General features: G+C 38.4%; 1 protein-coding gene across 1 annotated transcript; it reads right to left on the bottom strand.

Moving 5' to 3' along the window:
* Positions 1-11524: 11524 nt before the first annotated feature.
* LOC132547037 (CD151 antigen-like) lies at positions 11525-22556 on the bottom strand. The gene is made up of 7 exons (XM_060210786.1): positions 22506-22556; positions 21716-21907; positions 17219-17293; positions 13595-13699; positions 12225-12374; positions 11797-11880; positions 11525-11590 (listed from the first exon to the last, which is right to left on the bottom strand). Exons 1-7 carry the CDS (start codon positions 22554-22556, stop codon positions 11525-11527), a joined length of 723 nt encoding a protein of 240 aa, XP_060066769.1.

Raw genomic sequence — 22556 nt, 5'->3', positions numbered from 1 at the left:
CACTAGTATACCATTTTGGCAACAGGTTAAAAAAAAGTGTTAAAAAGTGTATTTACATATGCACCCTAATGACTAAGAAAAAATACAGTAAATCCTGCTTAACGTGACCAGGTTATATGCAAATGTGGACACACGTATTCACATTACAAATGCTGGAGGTGAGCGTATGATACAAAGAAAACAAACGTATATTTATTGATATTCGTTTCACAAATTTCAACTGTGATGATATTATATCTGAGTACTTTCAGCAGGGTTTTAAATGTTTGTTACTACTGCAGTCTATTACTGTTGTTTTATTTGTAATAATTTGAATTATATAGCCTGTGTACCAAGAGGAACTAGGACTTAATGCAACCAATTATGATATAAAACAATACAATATAGACAGCATATATACCTGTTAATATGTTGTATTCTACCAGATATCAGAAGTCATAAAGGTCTTACAAGCTAGAAAATATATTGTTATCATTGTTACAATATATAAATAGATCTAGGATTAATGCTGATATCAAAATGTAATCGACATTTTCGAAAGAATAATTTATTAATAAAAAAGTAAAGAAAAAAAAAACAAGAATAATTTATCACACATCGTATCAAATGTTTTATCTAATTTGGAGAAATGTAAAATGTTCTCTAGTAATTCAATTCTCTATTCTGTGAGATTAGATTCATCTTTAATCGATATTGTAAATCCAAAATTCCTTACCTATGATAACACTTTCCAGAACTATAAATAGGACTTGCCACACTCAAACCTATCTTTGAGTCAACTTTATGATCGTTCCGTTTGCTAGTATTTAGATTAAATCTTAGCTTTTTAAGCATCCTTATACAAACTATTTCCGCCCTCTTTGACCGATTCCAAAGCATACTTGACGTGATATTTACAGATATATACCTAAGAACTTCAGTTTTCTTCTCCTCCCAGCAACACTGTACTTTTACAGGTATGTAAAGCTACTGACCCTAAACATCAATGGCCTCCTGTCGGCGACTGGTGCACAGCAAATATGCACAAGGCAGGTATGCATTTACATACACATCTATATACCCGTCCATACACGACTATGAACTGCACTTAAAGATGTGTTATATATAAAAATTGGATATCGAGGGAAAACTGAAAAGTATTTATTCTATGATGGCAGATTAATCGATTCATCGACAAATTTATGTTCTTCACATATCTTGTGCTCAGCAACGACATTGATGAACCAAAAGGTGTTTTGTATGTCTTTTGTACAATCTTCCAGATAGAAGACGGTAGACACCATAACCCATGACACAGTTCAGAATTCATACAAGTATTTGACGTTCTTCGGAAATTATCAGATAATCTTATTTGAGAATTACGAAATTGCATCAAATTGTAGGGCTTAGGACACCGTCACATCAAAATGTTGGCATTTTTTGCGATCATCTCCGACTTAGTCGTCTCCATGTTTCAAAATCTAACATCACCGAGAAGAGCGAAACAACTGTACTATGCAGTTTAATGCAGTTTTTGGCTCTGTTGTGTCCAATTCTAAACAAGATGTAAATTTAAAATGTGTTATCAACTGTTGGTGAAATTGCCTTGTGCGTCTTTTGTACAATCATTAAATAAATTTTCCAACAATAAACGTGAAGAATCTATGAAAGAATTAATTATTGAATTGCTAACATGTGAGACCAAGTAATTTTCTTTGATCAACACAAATAAGTTTATATTATAACTGAAATATAGCACCATAACTATTAAGCAATACACCTGATCTCTAAAATATTGTACAAACGTCAACCAGCAGTATCTACCACCTGTTCTCTAAAAGATTGTACAAAAGTCCACCAGCAGTGTCTACCACCTGCTGTCTCAAAGATTGTACAAAAGTCCACAAGCAGTGTCTACCACCTGTTCTCTAAAAGATTGTACAAAGTCAACCAGCAGTGTCTACCACCTACTCTCTAAAAGATTGTACAAAAGTCCACCATCAGTGTCTACCACCTGCTGTCTCAAAGATTGTACAAAAGTCCACCAGCAGTGTCTACCACCTGTCTCTAATAGATTGTACAAAAGTCCACCAGTGTCTACCACCTGCTCTCTAAAAGATTGTACAAAAGTCCACCAGCAGTATCTACCACCTGCTCTCTAAAAGATTGTACAAAAGTCCACCAGCAGTGTTTACCACCTGCCACCTGCTTTCTAAACGATTGTACAAAAGTCCAACAGCAGTGTCTACCACCTGCTGTCTCAAAGATTGTACAAAAGTCCACCAGCAGTGTCTACCACCTGCTCTCTAAACGATTGTACAAAAGTCCACCAGCAGTGTCTACCACCTGCTCTCTAAAAGTTGTACAAAAGTCCACCAGCAGTGTCTACCACCTGCTCGTTAAAAGATTGTACAAAAGTCCACCAGCAGTGTCTACCACCTGCTCTCTAAACGATTGTACAAAAGTCCACCAGCAGTGTCTACCACCTGCTCTCTAAACGATTGTACAAAAGTCCACCAGCAGTGTCTACCACCTGCTCTAAAGATTGTACAAAAGTCCACCAGCAGTGTCTACCACCTGCTCTAAAAGATTGTCTACCACCTGCTCTCTAAAAGATTGTACAAAAGTCCACCAGCAGTGTCTACCACCTGCTGTCTACCACCTGCTCTCTAAGATTGTACAAAAGTCCACCAGCAGTGTCTACCACCTGCTGTCTCAAAGATTGTACAAAAGTCCATTATCAGTGTCTACCACCTGCTCTCTAAAAGATTGCATCAAAGTCAACCAGCAGTATCTACCACCTGCTGTCTAAAAGGTTGTACAAAAGTCCACCAGCAGTGTCTACCACCTGTCTCTAATAGATTGTACAAAAGTCCACCATCAGTGTCTACCACCTGATGTCTCAAAGATTGTACAAAAGTCCACCAGCAGTGTCTACCACTTGCTCTCTAAAAGATTGTACAAAAGTCAACCAAAAGATTGTACAAAAGTCCACCAGCAGTGTCTACCACCTGTTCTCTAAAATATTGTACAAACGTCAACCAGCAGTGTCAACCACCTGCTCTCTAAAAGATTGTACAAAAGTCCACCAGCAGTGTCTACCACCTGCTGTCTCAAAGATTGTACAAAAGTCCATTATCAGTGTCTACCACATGCTCTCTAATAGATTGTACAAAAGTCCACCATCAGTGTCTACCACATGATCTCTAAAATATTCTACAAACGTCAACCAGCAGTATCTACCACCTGTTCTCTAAAAGATTGTACAAAAATCCACCAGCAGTGTCTACCACCTGCTGTCTCAAAGATTGTACAAAAGTCCACCAGCAGTGTCTACCACCTGCTCGTTAAAAGATTGTACAAAAGTCCACCAGCAGTGTCTACCACCTGCTCTCTAAACGATTGTACAAAAGTCCACCAGCAGTGTCTACCACCTGCTGTCTCAAAGATTGTACAAAAGTCCATCAGCAGTGTCTTCCACCTGCTAGCTTAAAGATTGTACAAAAGTCCACCAGCAGTGTCTACCACCTGCTAGCTTAAAGATTGTACAAATGTCCACCAGCAGTGTCTACCACCGGCTAGCTTAAAGATTGTACAAAAGTCCACCAGCAGTGTCTACTATCTGCTATCTTAAAGATTGTACAAAAGTCCACCAGCAGTGTCTACCACCTGCTATCTCAAAGAATGTACAAAAGTCCACCTGCAGTGTCTACCACCTATTGTCTCAATGATTGTACAAAAGTCCACCAGCAGTGTCTACCACCTGCTGTCTCAAAGATTGTACAAAAGTCCACCAGCAGTGTCTACCACCTGCTGTCTCAAAGATTGTACAAAAGTCCACCAGCAGTGTTTACCACCTGCTTTCTAAAAGATTGTACAAAAGTCCACCAGCAGTGTCTACCACCTGCTTTCTAAAAGATTGTACAAAAGTCCACCAGCAGTGTCTACCACCTGCTCGTTAAAAGATTGTACAAAAGTCCACCAGCAGTGTCTACCACCTGCTCTCTAAACGATTGTACAAAAGTCCACCAGCAGTGTCTACCACCTGCTGTCTCAAAGATTGTACAAAAGTCCATCATCAGTGTCTACCACCTGTTCTCTAAAAGATTGTACAAAAGTCCACCAGCAGTGTCTACCACCTGCTCTCTAAAAGATTGTACAAAAGTCCACCAGCAGTGTCTACCACCTGCTGTCTCAAAGATTATACAAAAGTCCACCAGCAGTGTCTACCACCTGTTCTCTAAAATATTGTACAAACGTCAACCAGCAGTGTTTACCACCTGCTCTCTAAAAGATTGTACAAAAGTCCACCAGCAGTGTCTACCACCTGCTGTCTTAAAGATTGCACAAAAGTCCACCAGCAGTATCTACCACCTGCTCTCTAAAAGATTGTACAAAAGTCCACCAGCAGTGTTTACCACCTGCTCTAAAATATCTCAACCAGCAAAAGATTGTACAAAAGTCCACCAGCAGTGTCTACCACCTGCTGTCTCTAAAGATAAACCAGCATTGTACAAAAGTCCAACCTGTCTCTAAAAGTCCAACAGCAGTGTCTACCACCTGCTGTCTCAAAGATTGTACAAAAATCCATTATCAGTGTCTACCACCTGCTCTCTAAAAGATTGTACAAAAGTCAACCATCAGTGTCTACCACTTGCTCTCTAAAAGATTGTACAAAAGTCAACCATCAGTGTCTACCACTTGCTCTCTAAAAGATTGTACAAAAGTCAACCAGCAGTGTCTATCACTTGCTCTCTAAAAGATTGTACAAAAGTCCACCAGCAGTGTCTACCACCTACTCTCTAAAAGATTGTACAAAAATCCACCAGCGGTGTCTACCACCTGCTGTCTCAAAGATTGTACAAAAGTCCACCATCAGTGTCTACCACCTGCTCTCTAAACGATTGTACAAAAGTCCAACAGCAGTATCTACCACCTGCTCTCTAAAAGATTCTACAAAAGTCCACCAGCAGTGTCTACCACCTGCTCTCTAAAAGATTGTACAAAAGTCCACCAGCAGTGTCTACCACCTGTCTCTAAAAGATTGTACAAAAGTACCACAGTGTCTACTGTCTCTAAAAGATTGTACAAAAGTCCACCAGCAGTGTCTACCACCTGCTCTCTAAAAGATTGTACAAAAGTCCACCAGCAGTGTCTACCACCTGCTCTCTAAAAGATTGTACAAAAGTCCACCAGCAGTGTCTACCACCTGCTCTCTAAAAGATTGTACAAAAGTCCACCAGCAGTGTCTACCACCTGCTGTCTAAAAGATTGTACAAAAGTCCACCAGCAGTGTCTACCACCTGCTCTCTAAAAGATTGTACAAAAGTCCACCAGCAGTGTCTACCACCTGCTCTCTAAAAGATTCTACAAAAGTCCACCAGCAGTGTCTACCACCTGCTCTCTAAAAGATTGTACAAAAGTCCACCATCAGTGTCTACCACCTGCTCTCTAAACGATTGTACAAAAGTCCACCAGCAGTGTCTACCACCTGCTGTCTCAAAGATTGTACAAAAGTCCATTATCAGTGTCTACCACCTGCTGTCTCAAAGATTGTACAAAAGTCCACCAGCAGTGTCTACCACCTGCTGTCTCAAAGATTGTACAAAAGTCCACCAGCAGTGTTTACCACCTGCTTTCTAAAAGATTGTATAAAAGTCCAACAGCAGTGTCTACCACCTGCTGTCTCAAAGATTGTACAAAAGTCCACCAGCAGTGTCTACCACCTGCTCTCTAAAAGATTGTACAAAAGTCCACCAGCAGTGTATACCACCTGTTCTTTAAAAGATTGTACAAAAGTCCACTCAGCAGTGTCTACCACCTGCTCTCTAAAAGATTGTACAAAAGTCCACCAGCAGTGTCTACCACCTACTCTCTAAAAGATTGTACAAAAGTCCACCATCAGTGTCTACCACCTGCTTTCTAAAAGATTGTACAAAAGTCCACCAGCAGTGTCTACCACCTGCTCTCTAAAAGATTGTACAAAAGTCAACCATCAGTGTCTACCACTTGCTCTCTAATAGATTGTACAAAAGTCCACCATCAGTGTCTACCACCTGCTCTCTAAAAGATTGTACAAAAGTCAACCATCAGTGTCTACCACATGATCTCTAAAATATTGTACAAACGTCAACCAGCAGTATCTACCACCTGTTCTCTAAAAGATTGTACAAAAGTCCACCAGCAGTGTCTACCACCTGCTGTCTCAAAGATTGTACAAAAGTCCACCAGCAGTGTCTACCACCTGCTGTCTCAAAGATTGTACAAAAGTCCACCAGCAGTGTCTACCACCTGCTGTCTCAAAGCTTGTACAAAAGTCCACCAGCAGTGTCTACCACCTGCTCTCTAAACGATTGTACAAAAGTCCACCAGCAGTGTCTACCACCTGCTGTCTCAAAGATTGTACAAAAGTCCATTATCAGTGTCTACCACCTGCTCTCTAAAAGATTGCATCAAAGTCAACCAGCAGTATCTACCACCTGCTATCTAACACCTGTTCTCTAAAAGATTGTACAAAAAATCCACCAGCAGTGTCTACCACTTGCTGTCTCAAAGATTATACAAAAGTCCACCAGCAGTGTCTACCACCTGCTGTCTCAAAGATTGTACAAAAGTCCACCAGCAGTGTCTACCACATGATCTCTAAAATATTGTACAAACGTCAACCAGCAGTATCTACCACCTGTTCTCTAAAAGATTGTACAAAAATCCACCAGCAGTGTCTACCACCTGCTGTCTCAAAGATTGTACAAAAGTCCACCAGCAGTGTCTACCACCTGCTGTCTCAAAGATTGCATCAAAGTCAACCAGCAGTATCTACCACCTGCTGTCTAAAAGGTTGTACAAAAGTCCACCAGCAGTGTCTACCACCTGCTTCTCTCAAAGATTGTACAAAAGTCCACCAGCAGTGTCTACCACCTGCTCTCTAAAAGATTGTACAAAAGTCCACCAGCAGTGTCTACCACCTGCTCTCTTGTACAAAAGTCCAAAGCAGTGTCTACCATTTGTACCCTAAAAGTCCACCAGCAGTGTCTACCACCTGCTCTCTAAAAGTCCACAAGCAGTGTCTACCACCTGCTCTCTAAAAGGTTGTACAAAAGTCCACCAGCAGTGTCTACCACCTGTCTCTAATAGATTCTACAAACGTCAACCAGCATTATCTACCACCTGTTCTCTAAAAGATTGTACAAAAGTCCACCAGCAGTGTCTACCACCTGCTGTCTAAAAGATTGTACAAAAGTCCACCAGCAGTGTCTACCACCTGCTCTCTAAAAGATTGTACAAAAGTCAACCAGCAGTATCTACCACCTGTTCTCTAAAAGATTGTACAAAAATCCACCAGCAGTGTCTACCACCTGCTGTCTCAAAGATTATACAAAAGTCCACCAGCAGTGTCTACCACCTGTTCTCTAAAATATTGTACAAACGTCAACCAGCAGTGTCAACCACCTGCTCTCTAAAAGATTGTACAAAAGTCCACCAGCAGTGTCTACCACCTGCTCTCTAAAAGATTGTACAAAAGTCCACCAGCAGTGTCTACCACCTGCTGTCTTAAAGATTGCACAAAAGTCCACCAGCAGTATCTACCACCTGCTCTCTAAAAGATTGTACAAAAGTCCACCAGCAGTGTCTACCACCTGCTCTCTATACGATTGTACAAAAGTCCACAAGCAGTGTCTACCACCTGCTCTCTAAAAGATTGTACAAAAGTCCAACAGCAGTGTCTACCACATGATCTCTAAAATATTGTACAAAAGTCCACCAGCAGTGTCTACCACATGATCTCTAAACGATTGTACAAAAGTCCACAAGCAGTGTCTACCACCTGTTCTCTAAAAGATTGTACAAAGTCAACCAGCAGTATCTACCACCTGCTGTCTAAAAGGTTGTACAAAAGTCCACCAGCAGTGTCTACCACCTGTCTCTAATAGATTGTACAAAAGTCCACCATCAGTGTCTACCACCTGCTGTCTCAAAGATTGTACAAAAGTCCATCATCAGTGTCTACCACCTGTTCTCTAAAAGATTGTACAAAAGTCCACCAGCAGTATCTACCACCTGCTCTCTAAAAGATTGTACAAAAGTCCACCAGCAGTGTCTACCACCTACTCTCTAAAAGATTGTACAAAAGTCCACCATCAGTGTCTACCACCTGCTTTCTAAAAGATTGTACAAAAGTCCACCAGCAGTGTCTACCACCTGCTCTCTAAAATATTGTACAAAAGTCCACCAGCAGTGTCTACCACCTGCTGTCTTAAAGATTGCACAAAAGTCCACCAGCAGTATCTACCACCTGCTCTCTAAAAGATTGTACAAAAGTCCACCAGCAGTGTTTACCACCTGCTTTCTAAACGATTGTACAAAAGTCCACCAGCAGTGTCTACCACCTGCTCTCTAAAAGATTGCATAAAAGTCAACCAGTAGTATCTACCACCTGCTGTCTAAAAGGTTGTACAAAAGTCCACCAGCAGTGTCTACCACCTATTGTCTCAAAGATTGTACAAAAGTCCACCAACAGTGTCTACCACCTGTTGTTCCAAAGATTGTACAAAAGTCCACCAGCAGTGTTTACCACCTGCTATCTCAAAGATTGTACAAAAGTCCACCTGCAGTGTCTACCACCTGCTCTCTAAAAGATTGTACAAAGTCACCAGCAGTGTCTACCACCTGCTGTCTAAAAGATTGTACAAAAGTCCACCAGCAGTGTCTACCACCTGCTGTGTCAAAGATTGTACAAAAGTCCACCAGCAGTGTCTACCACCTGCTTCTCTAAAAGATTGTACAAAAACAAGTCCACCAGCAGTATCTACCACCTGCTCTCTAAAAGATTGTACAAAAGTCCACCAGCAGTGTTTACCACCTGCTTTCTAAACGATTGTACAAAAGTCCACCAGCAGTGTCTACCACCTGCTGTCTCAAAGATTGTACAAAAGTCCACCAGCAGTGTCTACCACCTGTTCTCTAAAAGATTGTACAAAAGTCCACCAGCAGTGTCTACCACCTGCTGTGTCAAAGATTGTACAAAAGTCCACCAGCAGTATCTACCACCTGTCTATTTGTACAAAAGTCCACCAGCAGTGTCTACCACCTGCTCTCTTGTAAAAAGATTGTGTCTACCAAAGTCAACCAGCAGTGTCTACCACCTGATGTCTCAAAGATTGTACAAAAGTCCACCAGCAGTGTCTACCACCTGCTGTCTCAAAGATTGTACAAAAGTCCACCAGCAGTGTCTACCACCTGTGTCTACCACCTCTACCACCTGCTCTCTAAAAGATTGTACAAAAGTCCACCAGCAGTGTCTACCACCTGCTCTCTAAAAGATTGTACAAAACCAGCAGTCTACCACCAGAGTGTCTACCACCTGCTCTCTAAAAGATTGTACAAAAGTCCACCAGCAGTGTCTACCACCTGCTGTCTCAAAGATTGTACAAAAGTCCATTATCAGTGTCTACCATATGATCTCTAAAAGATTGTACAAAAGTCCACCAGCAGTGTCTACCACCTGCTGTCTCAAAGATTGTACAAAAGTCCACCTGCAGTGTCTACCACCTTTTGTCTCAATGATTGTACAAATGTCCACCAGCAGTGTCTACCACCTGATATCTTAAAAATTGTACAAAAGTCCAACAGTAGTGTCTACCTCCTATTGTCTCAAAGATTGTACAAAAGTCCAACCAGTGTCTACCACATGCTCTCTCTAAAATATTGTCTACAAACGTCAACCAGCAGTATCTACAACCTGTTCTCTAAAACATAATGTAAATGTAAATTGTGTATACATCAACTGCTGTCCGATGCTAAGACTTCTAACCAAGTGTGAAATAAAAGGAATTACACTCAAGACTTTAATTTTCCTTTTCCCCCCACTAAAATCTTCCAGTAAAACATCTAAATTTCAGTCAATTTGACCCATTTTTGGACCTGTCCATTAGCCCCTTGCGGTCACTCAAGGTCAGTATGTGCATCTCATCAATCCGTAAGCTTATACTGATAAAAAAGTCTAACCAAGTTTGAACAATTTCGTATAGAAAATAAAACAATTTTGCTCAAAAATGTAATTTTCTGATATAAAAAATAGCAAAGTTAACCCCTCCGCAAGGGGAAATGTGAGACCCTGTTATGAAATTTACAATTTTGGTAAAGCATCTGAAGGACTTTCCATCCATGAAGAATACGTGACTCTACAATACCTGAGATATGAGAAGTGGTTTGGTCTACTATTTCCAATGGAAAATAAAACAAATAATAATCAAAAATTTAATTTCCTTATTCAAACTATAGTCAATTTTAACCCCACCCCTTGGGGAAAATGTGTGACCCTGGGGTCATGAAATTTACAATTTTGGTAATGCATCTCCAGGTCTTTCCATCCACGAAAAAGTACTTGATTCTAACATACATGGGATTTGAGAAGATTTTTGAAGTTTCAATCAATTTGACCCTTTTTGGCCCTGTCTCTCAGGCCCCTGGGGGTTGGGGACCAAATAATATACAATTTTGGTGTGTCTTAAGCCATGAAAAGTTTTTATACATTTTCGTTAAAATCGGTTCAGGAGTTTTCCAGAAGTCGAAAATGTTCAAAGTTTACGACGCAAGACGCCGGACAAAGGGGGTCGCAACAGGTCACCCAGAGACTTTTGTCTCAGGTGACCTAATAACACACCCATGTTGCAGCTTTAAGATTTTAACAAATGCCCACTCTTTGATTGAAATTTTGTCGGACCAGATGGCACTTATTGAACCATATATGACAGAATTAAATACCAGACAAAACAGAAACACTTTATTCAGAGTAAACAATAAAGAAGAATACTACAATATATCTAAGGACACTGCACAATCGAAACAGAAATACGTTTTTAATGTTCATTGTTTATATAAATTGACATAACTCATAAAGATTTTGTTTCGTGTGCATCACATAATCAAGAATGTGATCGTTTCTATGTCGTGCTAACTTCAAGAAATTATACTATATACAAGTAAACAGTAGGGTGCCTTGGTTGTCTCCATGATTTAAAGTAACGATTTTCTTACTTACCAAAATGTTATGTTTCACTAGTGTATGTAAAAAAAATTGACTTTCAAGTGTTTGTTATGAACCTTGACACAAATATGACAACTTGTAAAATACAGATGATAAAAGTACATAGGGGAAACAATCACTGAACACTTTTTTTGAAATACTGAAAGCTGTTTACTCTGTAAACAACAAGGTTGTTGACTTGTTGATCTATGAATTGGCCAAACATTCACAAGTATTCCCAGGTCTTAACGGTTAAAATCAAATTGTTCGAACTCAGTTTAAATTGTATTTGTCAAGTATGCACCAATCTTGTCATATCTTATAGAAATTCGGCATAAATTGATTAGTTTATGTACATTGACAGAGCTAACAATTATTATTAGTTCAAAAATGTATTGATAAGATGTAATACAACAGATCGGTTTAAATGTACAAATGAAACAAAACTAACATCGTGAAGTTTTAATGGCATCCATCAAACATAGAAAATATGAACAGAGATCAATAAACTAGAAAACACTATACACTATGTCCCAGCTCTCCGGCTTGCTTACAGACACACAACGCAAAGATCATCGCCATCAACTGAAAACAAAGAAAAAGGGGGAAAAAATCATGATTTATCTTTGAGAAAATATAATATTCCTCTGTGGTGGGGTATGAGTCGTGAATTATTGAGGGCAACATCCTTCTCTTTTTTACTCTCGACTTAACAGGTGTGAAAATTTCCATTAACTAGGAGTTCCTTGGGTTATTACGTGTTTCACTTAATTGATGATGTCTTTACCTACCTGTATAACAACAACAGAGATTGCCACGCTTGCTATCACCCGTACATTAGCTTCCAGCCAGGACACAAGCTTGGTCTTACAACCCTGAAACATAAACATTAATTAACATAAATCAGGTAAAACATTACATTTTAGTTATTGATCAAACACGGCTAAGTTGGTAAAACTTGCTTCACAATTGTTATAAAATAACTAAAGTTTATTATTATAATTTCTCCAGTCCACACTAATCCACAGATTAAAGCAACCATAGCTAGCCTTTTTCCATTCACACACCCTCCTCCCTCATCCTTCACTTATTCATACAATCTGTCACTCATCACCTCCCATCCATCCACTTTCTTTCATTCACTTTGTTTGAAGTTATCAGAAACATTATAAAGCTTAACAGACTGGGAAAGCTACAGTATATATATTATAATGTTTACCTTCATGTGGATCTTGGTTGGAAGAACATTCTCATTACATAACGGTTCGTTCTGGTTTTTGCAGCAGGAGACTGGAACAGCCATTACAGTGGAGTTGAAGGTTTCAGAATGTCTCCAGTCCAAAGGGCTATTGTATCCACAGCATGCAAACTACAACATACACAAAATAGTATTTATCTTATATGTAATTATATCTCATGGTCTAGTCTTACAAAGTGCTGGAGATAGTTTCCAACATACTAATCACCCGTGTTGGAGACAATAAATTATACAGGTATCGCCTCATGGATACTTATGTTCCATAAAACCAAATACAAATGTATACCTGAAACCTAGAGAGGAGTACAATGTATGTGGCGATTAGTTAAATATTCAATTTATAAATCTTTATCAATTATGTACAAATAAAGTAATTTATCAATTCTGATAAAGCTGTTGTAATGATTAATTGCAAAAGTTTGCGTTTAGTTACTTTTATTCGACATTAAAGAACGTTTGGGTCAATTTCAAACGTAACACCATTAGTAACAGTTATAAAAATGTGACAAGTTGTTAAGTAACACGACATCGTGAATTCGATATCCTGAGAATAATAACAACGTGTGATTGATTTGCATGAAATTTACGTTAGTTAATGAGAAACCTCATGGAGCTCTTCCGTTAACACACACGTTACTTCTTAAAATATTTTGATAATGGTAATTATGAGTGAGGTCAAAGGTCATGTAGAGGTTACAGTGATCCCTCTTCAGTACATTATATTCTTATGTTATGCCTATTTTCCGAGTTTGATATTCATACTTAACAGCAGCCCAGATGTAGTCTGGAAAACTATGTTCTGCTTGGCTTTTAGTAAACTGTCAATGTAGAGATCAAAGGTCAAGTTTAAACTCTTCTATGTATGTCATACACTGTCCTCTTATGTAATACCTATCGTACATAATTTGTACGTGAAACAGTGACTGGGATTTCTTTGGAATTTTACATACAAATTTACATCATGTATATAGCATTCACGGACCAGGTCCAGCAGACTTATCCAATCTACCATACAAAAAAACTGCATTAAAAAATTGGAGGATAGAAATAATTACAGTGTCTGAGAAGGAATTTTTTTCTTCTATCTATAGTCCCAATATACCATTATACAGTCCTTGTTGACCTTTGACCTCAATATGCATGGTGACTTCTGACCTAAATACAATCAGACCTTTTCTATCAATTAAGAAATCATGAGATATTTGCACTGGAAACTTTTTCATTGTAACCCCTTCGTCTTACATGTTGGGTAATCCAATAGCTCTCAATCGGTGTAACACTTATACGTTACATGGAGGGGGTTTTGTTCATCGTTCTGAAAGGAACATTACCTCCTCCTGTACGGTGTCTATTGCTTGTGTAACGAGATTCTTTCCTTCAAGGCTGTAGGACTTCAAAATCGCATCCCCAACATACTTGTCTGGGTAGCTTTGTACCTGAATAGACAGCAAGGAATAAATACGTTACGTAAAAACATAAAACATTATTTTCAGAGATAACATCGATGGGCTAATGGAGGTACGTGTACAAAGCGACATCCTTTAACTTAGTTTATACAATCATGACCAGATACAGAGACGGATTACAGATATACAACGGGAGGGGAAGGAGAGAGAGAACCAGATATAGAGACGGATTGCAGAAAGATATACAACGGGAGGGGAAGGGCAGAGAGAACCAGATATAGAGACGGATTACAGATATACAACGGGAGGGGAAGGAGAGAGAGAACCAGATATAGAGACGGATTACAGGCCGATATACAACGGGAGGGGAAGGACAGAGAGATCCAGCTATAGAGACGGATTACAGGCCGATATACAACGGAAGGGGAAGAAGAGAGAGAACCAGATATAGAGACGGATTACAGGCCGATATACAACGGGAGGGAAAGAAGAGAGAACCAGATATAGAGGCGGATTACAGGCCGATATACAACGGGAAGGGAAGGAGAGAAAACCAGATATAGAGACGGATTACAGGCCGATCTACAACGGGAGGGGAAGGAAAGAGAGAACCAGATATAGAGACGGATTACAGGCAGATATACAACGGGAGGGGAAGGACAGAGAGAACCAGATATAGAGACGAATTACAGGCCGATATACAACGGGAGGGGAAGGAGAGAGAGAACCAGATATAGAGACGGATTACAGGCCGATATACAACGGGAGGGGAAGGAGAGAGAACCAGATATAGAGACGGATTACAGATATACAACGGGAGGGGAAGGAGAGAGAGAACCAGATATAGAGACGGATTACAGGTCGATATACAACGGGAGGTGAAGGACAGAGAGAACCAGATATAGAGACGGATTACAGATATACAACGGGAGGGGAAGGACAGAGAGAACCAGATATAGAGACGGATTACAGGCAGATATACAACGGGAGGGGAAGGTGAGAGAACCAGATATAGAGACGGATTACAGGCAGATATACAATGGGAGGGGAAGGAGAGAGAACCAGATATAGAGACGGATTACAGATATACAACGGGAGGGGAAGGAGAGAGAGAACCAGATATAGAGACGGATTACAGATATACAACGGGAGGGGAAGGAGAGAGAGAACCAGATATAGAGACGGATTACAGGCAGATATACAACGGGAGGGGAAGGTGAGAGAACCAGATATAGAGATGAATTACAGGCCGATATACAACGGGAGGGGAAGGACAGAGAGAGAACCAGATATAGAGACGGATTACAGGCCGATATACAACGGGAGGGGAAGGTGAGAGAACCAGATATAGAGACGGATTACAGATATACAACGGGAGGGGAAGGAGAGAGAGAACCAGATATAGAGACGGATTGCAGAAAGATATACAACGGGAGGGGAAGGGCAGAGAGAACCAGATATAGAGACGGATTACAGGTCGATATACAACGGGAGGGGAAGGAGAGAGAGAACCAGATATAGAGACGGATTACAGATATACAACGGGAGGGGAAGGAGAGAGAGAACCAGATATAGAGACGGATTACAGGTCGATATACAACGGGAGGGGAAGGACAGAGAGAACCAGATATAGAGACGGATTACAGATATACAACGGGAGGGGAAGGACAGAGAGAACCAGATATAGAGACGGATTACAGGCCGATATACAACGGGAGGGGAAGGACAGAGAGAGAACCAGATATAGAGACGGATTACAGGCCGATATACAACGGGAGGGGAAGGTGAGAGAACCAGATATAGAGACGGATTACAGATATACAACGGGAGGGGAAGGAGAGAGAGAACCAGATATAGAGACGAATTACAGGCCGATATACAACGGGAGGGGAAGGACAGAGAGAACCAGATATAGAGACGGATTACAGATATACAACGGGAGGGGAAGGAGAAAGAGAACCAGATGTAGAGATGGATTACAGGCCGATATACAACGGGAGGGGAAGGACAGAGAGAGAACCAGATATAGAGACGGATTACAGGCCGATATACAACGGGAGGGGAAGGAGAGAGAACCAGATATAGAAACGGATTACAGGCCGATATACAACGGGAGGGGAAGGACAGAGAGAGAACCAGGTAGATTCATATAATCTAGGACATAAACATCTAAACTTCGTTTCATTGAACTTACTAATTTACGATCCTCTTTTGAGGATGGAAGTGATGGAGATATCACTGTGTGAGGACATCACAATACCCACGTGTTTGGGAAGATGACCCCACGCATTTTCATGGGCAATAAGAAAACCTAAACCCGGCTACAGTTAAGGAGAAAGGTGTGTGCTTTAGCTACTACACATGCCAACCGACCATCGGCTCCACCCCTACCACCCACGATACTCCAAGTGGTCACGTGCATTGTCGCTCTCTGCAGATAGCGAATGTAGTGTCAAACCGGACTTGTCACGACAAAATCTTTTATCTACTAATGCAATACAGTATACAGGTAATGTATATACATAATTAAATATTCAAAATACATATCCAATGTACAAGAATGCGTAAGGCAATTTCATATACACACGCATATCCATACAGCACGTACTTTGCACGCTGGCCTTTGAATTTATGATCTGGACTCCACTAACATGGAAATACTTTGTGAAACATGACAGAGTAAACAGTATGAACATACTTTTTGGCGTGTCTATATGTGTTACGACATGAAGTTCTGGCGTCATAATCAAACATCATACCGAAAGATCGAAACGAAGGGAAGTAACTCTTGCAGATAAGAATGACCGACAAAGCAGAAAGGAAGACAAAAATGTAGAAACTGAATTCGATATCACGATAATGAAATCGCCGAGTACTGAGTGGCTGCAACGTGCTATGTGTCCTTAGTTCTGTAATATTTCAACGAGTTTGGGTTGCGTTTTCCAAAAATCCGACAGTTTCAGTTTAGGCAGAACTAACAGTAACGACTATGCATGGCAGCATCGTCATAGGATAAAATCCAACCTATTTTGCTTCTTCATATTACAGAAAAGAGAACATTACCGCGAAAAAACGTTATAGATATTTATAATGATAACTATTTGAGCACAAACTGAAAAAATTCCATCAGTAGCAACCGGCGCATATGTGTAGCTTTGAAGTTAGGTTAAAGTTTATTCCCAATTATGATTTTAAACAGCTATGAGACCAGTTTTATCAACTTGCAGTATAACTAAACACGTTTGTTACGCATGCTAAACCTAAGTACACTCTCAGTCCAGCCATTTATTGTATTGTTTGACAAGTTTTGATATCACACATATGCAAACATAACATGCATCTATGTTATTTAGAGTACCTTTCATTTTCATATGACATAAGGATGTCTGCTACATACAATGGATATTCAATAAGATTAATAATATGTATATTCCTGAAATAACATGTATATCATAAAAATACAATTATGATTAGAATATGAAATTCTTAATCTAATTTTTTTCAAATTTTGATTCATGATTTAAGTTCTAATTTAATTTTTATACCTACATTGTCAAAAAACATGAAACCCAAAACAGCAGCTGCAGCTTGTAGAAGAGTAATTAGAAGGAGGCAGGTAAAGTACTGTAAAACAAGAAAACAGGAGTTAAATAGTGTCAGACTGATGTACTCATGTAATGTTATGGACGATGACAAGGAATCCTATACACCTATTTCTACGGGATACCATGAGTTACGTCCCCTCAGCGCTTATCGAGTCGTAGGCACGAGAGCCCACATGTAGAATGGGGGCAGTCATGGATGAGTAATTTGTTATCAAATTACACCCTGTACTAATACGGACTAAGTAGGTACTCGGGAGAGCCGTACAGTCATGGTTATATAGGTATCTGTTTTAGCCTAAATAGAGGTTACACATCTAATAGTTCGTAATAGTACGGTACATATCGGACTCATTTTGAATTTAAATCCGTGATAGCATAAATATCCATGTTCAAAATCACAAACAAAAAATAACCACCTTCAATGATCATAATAAAAATCAAATTCAGTTCAGCAATATCTGTTGAATCAAAACATCACAAACCAATGGAGAACCCCTGTAGTTTACCTGAACTGGTGTGAAGTATAGCCATATCTTTAGTGGGATAATTTCTTATCGTCCGACTCTATGTCCTATTGAGATTTGTTTGTGTCTTAAACTTATTATTGATGCTTATAGAAACTACACTGGAAGTTTAATAAAAGGGACAATTGTTAGTCACCTTTGGTGCTTAAAAATTTCAGGAACTTAATATCACTGACCAGAGAAATAAGGGCGAAGCTGCTGTAATGTGCAGTTTTATACTATATAACCTTTTTCATCCATTTAAAGACAGTAAATGGTTTTTTTGGAGTAGTGACACTCCCACCGTCTGCTTTCTATTTTGGAGCTTTACGGTCTTGCTCCGGGTAAGACCGAGTCTGGAACAGGTACTCACCCCCATCTGTTTTGGACGTAAAAGGACGTTGTCAACCTATAACCAAACCTGGGACACTATCCCACCATCCACCCTTTTGCGAATTTGTTATATATGTATATAAAGTCGTTTGTGTGGGTATACACTCATTTGCATACATCCTATACATTTTCATTTGAAATTCAATACAACTCATAAAGCCAACCTGTCAAGAAGTATTCATGTTTAACATAACAAATTACGTAGCAATATTTTCACGAAAAAAAACTTAAATATGGTAAGATTTTGAACATATTTGGTTCAAATGCAACTACATTTATTTTTACGAGATACCATAAGTTACGTCCCCTTAGCGCTAGTCGAGCCGTATGCACGAGAGCCTACAGGTAGAAATGGGGTCAGTCATGGACGAGTGATTTCGTCACACTTGGACTCGGAGACCCATGCAGTCATGGTTATAAAGGTATCTGTTGTAGCCTACGTAGAGGTTACATAACATGTCGGACTTGAATTGAATTGGTGATTGAATAAATATCCATGCTCAAAATCACAAACAAAAAATAACCACCTTCAATGATTATTATAAAAATCAGAGTGTTACAACTCAGTTCAATAATTCTGTTGAATAAAAACATTAAATTTTATCATTTGAGTGCATATGGTCAGTTATTTCAAAGGACTATGTCTTATATGATTTCACACATTACTACAGTTAATATACGAAGAAATCATTTGACAACCCTTGCTTTGGTTAAAAAAATAAAACTGCGAGAAGATCTAGAATTTGAAAATACATTTGAACAGAACAATTAATTATTACCATAGCAATTAAAATTTGAAGATTAACAACTGAAAAATCTTGATCAAAGATTCGGATCGGAAGGGATCAACATCTACCGTTAACTATATCTGAAAGTATCGAAAAGAAGAACAATGATTAAGAATTGATTATGGAACTCGTACATTTTGTTTCTCAAGATTTATGACCTACATTAAAAAATAGCAGTCAATAAGTCAATTCACTTATGTAATCCATTTGTTTGGTTGTTGCAACAATCATGAGCAGTCGATTCATGCTCTTAATTTTCCAGCAACAAGGACGTGATTTTTGTGCAAGTCCAATATATTGATATACAATGCCCTAAATGTGAAACTAGCCCCCCAACATAATTAAATCTTTGAACAAAGTCTTGAAAGTCAGCTATGTCAGGTAAAATCAGAAACGTATTTCTACTTTTTCTAGTTGTTTCAAATGCTAGAAAATGCATGTTTTTATCTATTTTGATATCTTATTATGTTTGTCTAGAAACGTGCTAATTATAGTGTATAGATTGGTATTTTCTGTACGATGATTATATTATGGAATATTGTTAAATTAGCGTTGCAGTCTTTATATACCATTTTTTCTAAAACAAAACTCCTAAAAAAAACTATACAGAGTATAGTAGAAATCTCAATTTTCAAATTAATCTCGATAAATTTTGTGACAAATATTTTCTGTTAACTTAAATTCTTTTAAAAACAACGAGAGTTTGAGCTATTCTCATCTGAAATATCACCCTATATCGCGGAAAGTAAGTTGTAAATATGTGGCACTAAAAATGTCATTAATTTTTAGTTTGACCAATATTGCAGGATGGTCGAATCTACATTGATAGTAACAATGTAGTTACATTGTATATATATCATTATAGAAACTGCAATACAGATTGTCTCATCAATAATTGATGCTTAATATACATTAGTAGTTAAAATGCAGTTACATTGTATAAATATTTAACCTGGTAAAATACTATCCGCAATATACCACTCGGCTACAAAGAACTTCTCTTAAGCTCGATTGGTTGAGCGTCAGACTATTAAGCCAGGGGTCCCGGGTTCGATTTCTAGCGGAGGCATTGAAATAAATAATGAACTCTGTTACAAATATCTTTATTGAAACTACAATTCTGATTGTCAAAACAAAACTTGATACTACATATACTTTGGCAGTAACACTGCAGCTAAAACGTATGTACGTATGTATAACAAAACAGGAACTATATTACATGATGGCCTTACAGTAATTTAGCTATTCTTCCAATACAGAAGCTACCGTTGTTGAGTAATTTTACATTAGATATACTCATCATTTTGTGTAAATTTGGGTTTCTTAAAGTAGCATTAGGAATGAACCACCATCGGAATTGACAAACATTTGGATTATTTCATTTAAATAGATGATGCAATTTATCACCTACTTCCTTAGTACATAAATTGCAATCTTCTCGGGGCATTCCTGTCCACCTACCTGATTCTACTGGTCAATGAAGATTGGATGAGCGAAGTTTACACATAATATTTGTGTTTTTTTAGGATTAAGTTTCAAAAGATACTTTTTAAATCCTAAGTTAACTTTAAAAATAGAGTACACTTGACCAAGGCCACTATTTTCAATATCATACCATTTTTGTATAATACGGTCTTGAAGTCTTTGTTGTACTAAATGCTACAAGCAGTTTTTACTTATCGCTGTTACAATCTGAATGGACCAGTATCATGAAGTATTTGTTTTTAAGACAACTGATCCATTCAAAAGTTACTCCACCCCTTTCCTGTTACTAAAACTTCAACTTATACCTACATGTAGACAGTTTATCATTATTTTTGTGTTATCATATTACTCAATAAAAGATTTTTGATTTTCAAATTCATAAGTATGTTTTACATCAAATCCAATAATTACATACGTTTTAGTGTCTGCATTCTTTGTCTCTATATACCCGTATATTACATATTTATGTACACTAACATAATTAAAAGGCTAATATCCTGAATGAAATCTGAAAATTGGTTGATGAATAAATATCTATTACATTTCATATCAATTGTTTACATAATTTAAACAATAACATTTATCAAAAACCCTTGTCCTTTCTCTTCTTTTTGGCTACATAATAGATGTGTACTAAAGTACTGAGACTAATATCGATAAAAATAGACATTGGCTAGATGTGTACTAAAGTACTGAGACTACTGAGACTAATATCGATAAATACAAACATTGGCTAGATGTGTACTCAAGTACTTACGAACTTTTGCAGGGATTCTTTAATTCCGTTGTCGATAATTGTATGCATTACCTCCCTTTGATCAACATAATTGTTAGAGAACGGTCATGTTACAACATACATTGTACTAGTTCTGTTATCGATCTCAACAGCCCAGTGTATTACCACGGAACACCGTAATGCCTTATCTAATAGTTTTCATTGAAAACATCTTCATCATATAAAGTGATTGTTACATTACACGAAATGGTTGTTTAGATATGAAGATAAGATGATCTTTATTTCCCCATTGTATGAGATGATAAACAGGTGAATGTAGTTCAGTGCAGAATATTATGTAAGTGACATAGGGTAGGCAGAGTGAAGCAAAGATAGGAATGATTTTACAATTCAATGGCTTATTTATTTCATTATCTGTTATTATATAATTCATTCTTTATATTTTAGGTATCACTTTCGTTATGATCTTTTCATTTCTGCCCATTCAATAGTTGATAGATTCACATCATATGATAGTTTCCCAAGAATATACTTACAGTTCCCAGAAGACATTTGTTTTCAGTGATGGCTCCCCAGCAACCAACCATTGATATCAGCGACACAAGTCCACCCACAGCAATCAGCATGTAAGACGCTTTGGACAAAAGACTGGCCTCCAATAGGGCGATGTACTTGGAGCCTTCCAACATCACCCAAAAACCGAGTCCCAACACTGCTAGTCCTGCCAACTGATAAGTTAGGTTGACATCATCAGACAGGACATTATTATGGAAATTAGAGGTAAATGGTGCACACAACCGTAAGAAATTATAGTTTTTGTTAGAAGCACGAATACTTGAATCGAATGATCTAATTCCCTCATATTTCTCAAAGTTCTTGGCATTACTTCACATATAACGAATTATATTAATAGTGCTTCTAATTGTTCTCTTGATTTGGAGGGGGCGTATATTAGCTGATCCTCAGTAGTCTTGTGTACCAGCTCTTCATCAAACACGCTTAGTTTTTTGTTCTGATTCGAACGGTATTCAGTATGGAATTATATATCTAGAGTTTTAAAAACGAAATGTTGGTATCTTTTGGAAAATTATACAGCTACAAAGCATTAACAAAACAATAGACAGAAATGTGTGACGGAAATATCATCAACCAAATGTTACCATTAATTACAACTAGAAAATAACTTTAAAAGTAAATCGACCTCCTGACCTGTTACAGTAGTAGGCTTACCGACTGTGCACGGACATTATTCAATGATAATCGAGTGAAGATTTCACATTGATCTCGACAAGTTTGATTATAAACGACGAATTATGTTCTACTTACCAAACAAATTAAGTTCAAGACAAGTAGTGTATGTTTCATACAATTTGCCAT

The sequence above is a fragment of the Ylistrum balloti genome, unplaced genomic scaffold (assembly GCF_031769215.1).
Source record: "Ylistrum balloti isolate Yb309-2 unplaced genomic scaffold, AGI_CSIRO_Ybal_v1 Utg369928, whole genome shotgun sequence".
NCBI lineage: Eukaryota > Metazoa > Mollusca > Bivalvia > Pectinida > Pectinidae > Ylistrum > Ylistrum balloti.
The sequence above is the reverse complement of the archived record's forward strand: the minus strand, read 5'-3'. Positions and strand labels throughout refer to the sequence as shown.

What these genes read in the sequence shown, in the direction of transcription:
- LOC132547037 (XM_060210786.1), bottom strand. Translation starts at nt 22,556, where the DNA reads ATGGCAAATTGTATGAAACATACACTACTTGTCTTGAACTTAATTTGT. An exon ending in TCTTGAACTTAATTTGTTTG is followed by an intron (nt 21,908 to 22,505) that starts GTAAGTAGAACA and finishes CTAACTTATCAG; the next exon opens with TTGGCAGGACTAGCAGTGTT. An exon ending in TCTCTGTTGTTGTTATACAG is followed by an intron (nt 11,591 to 11,796) that starts GTAGGTAAAGAC and finishes CTTTGTTTTCAG; the next exon opens with TTGATGGCGATGATCTTTGC.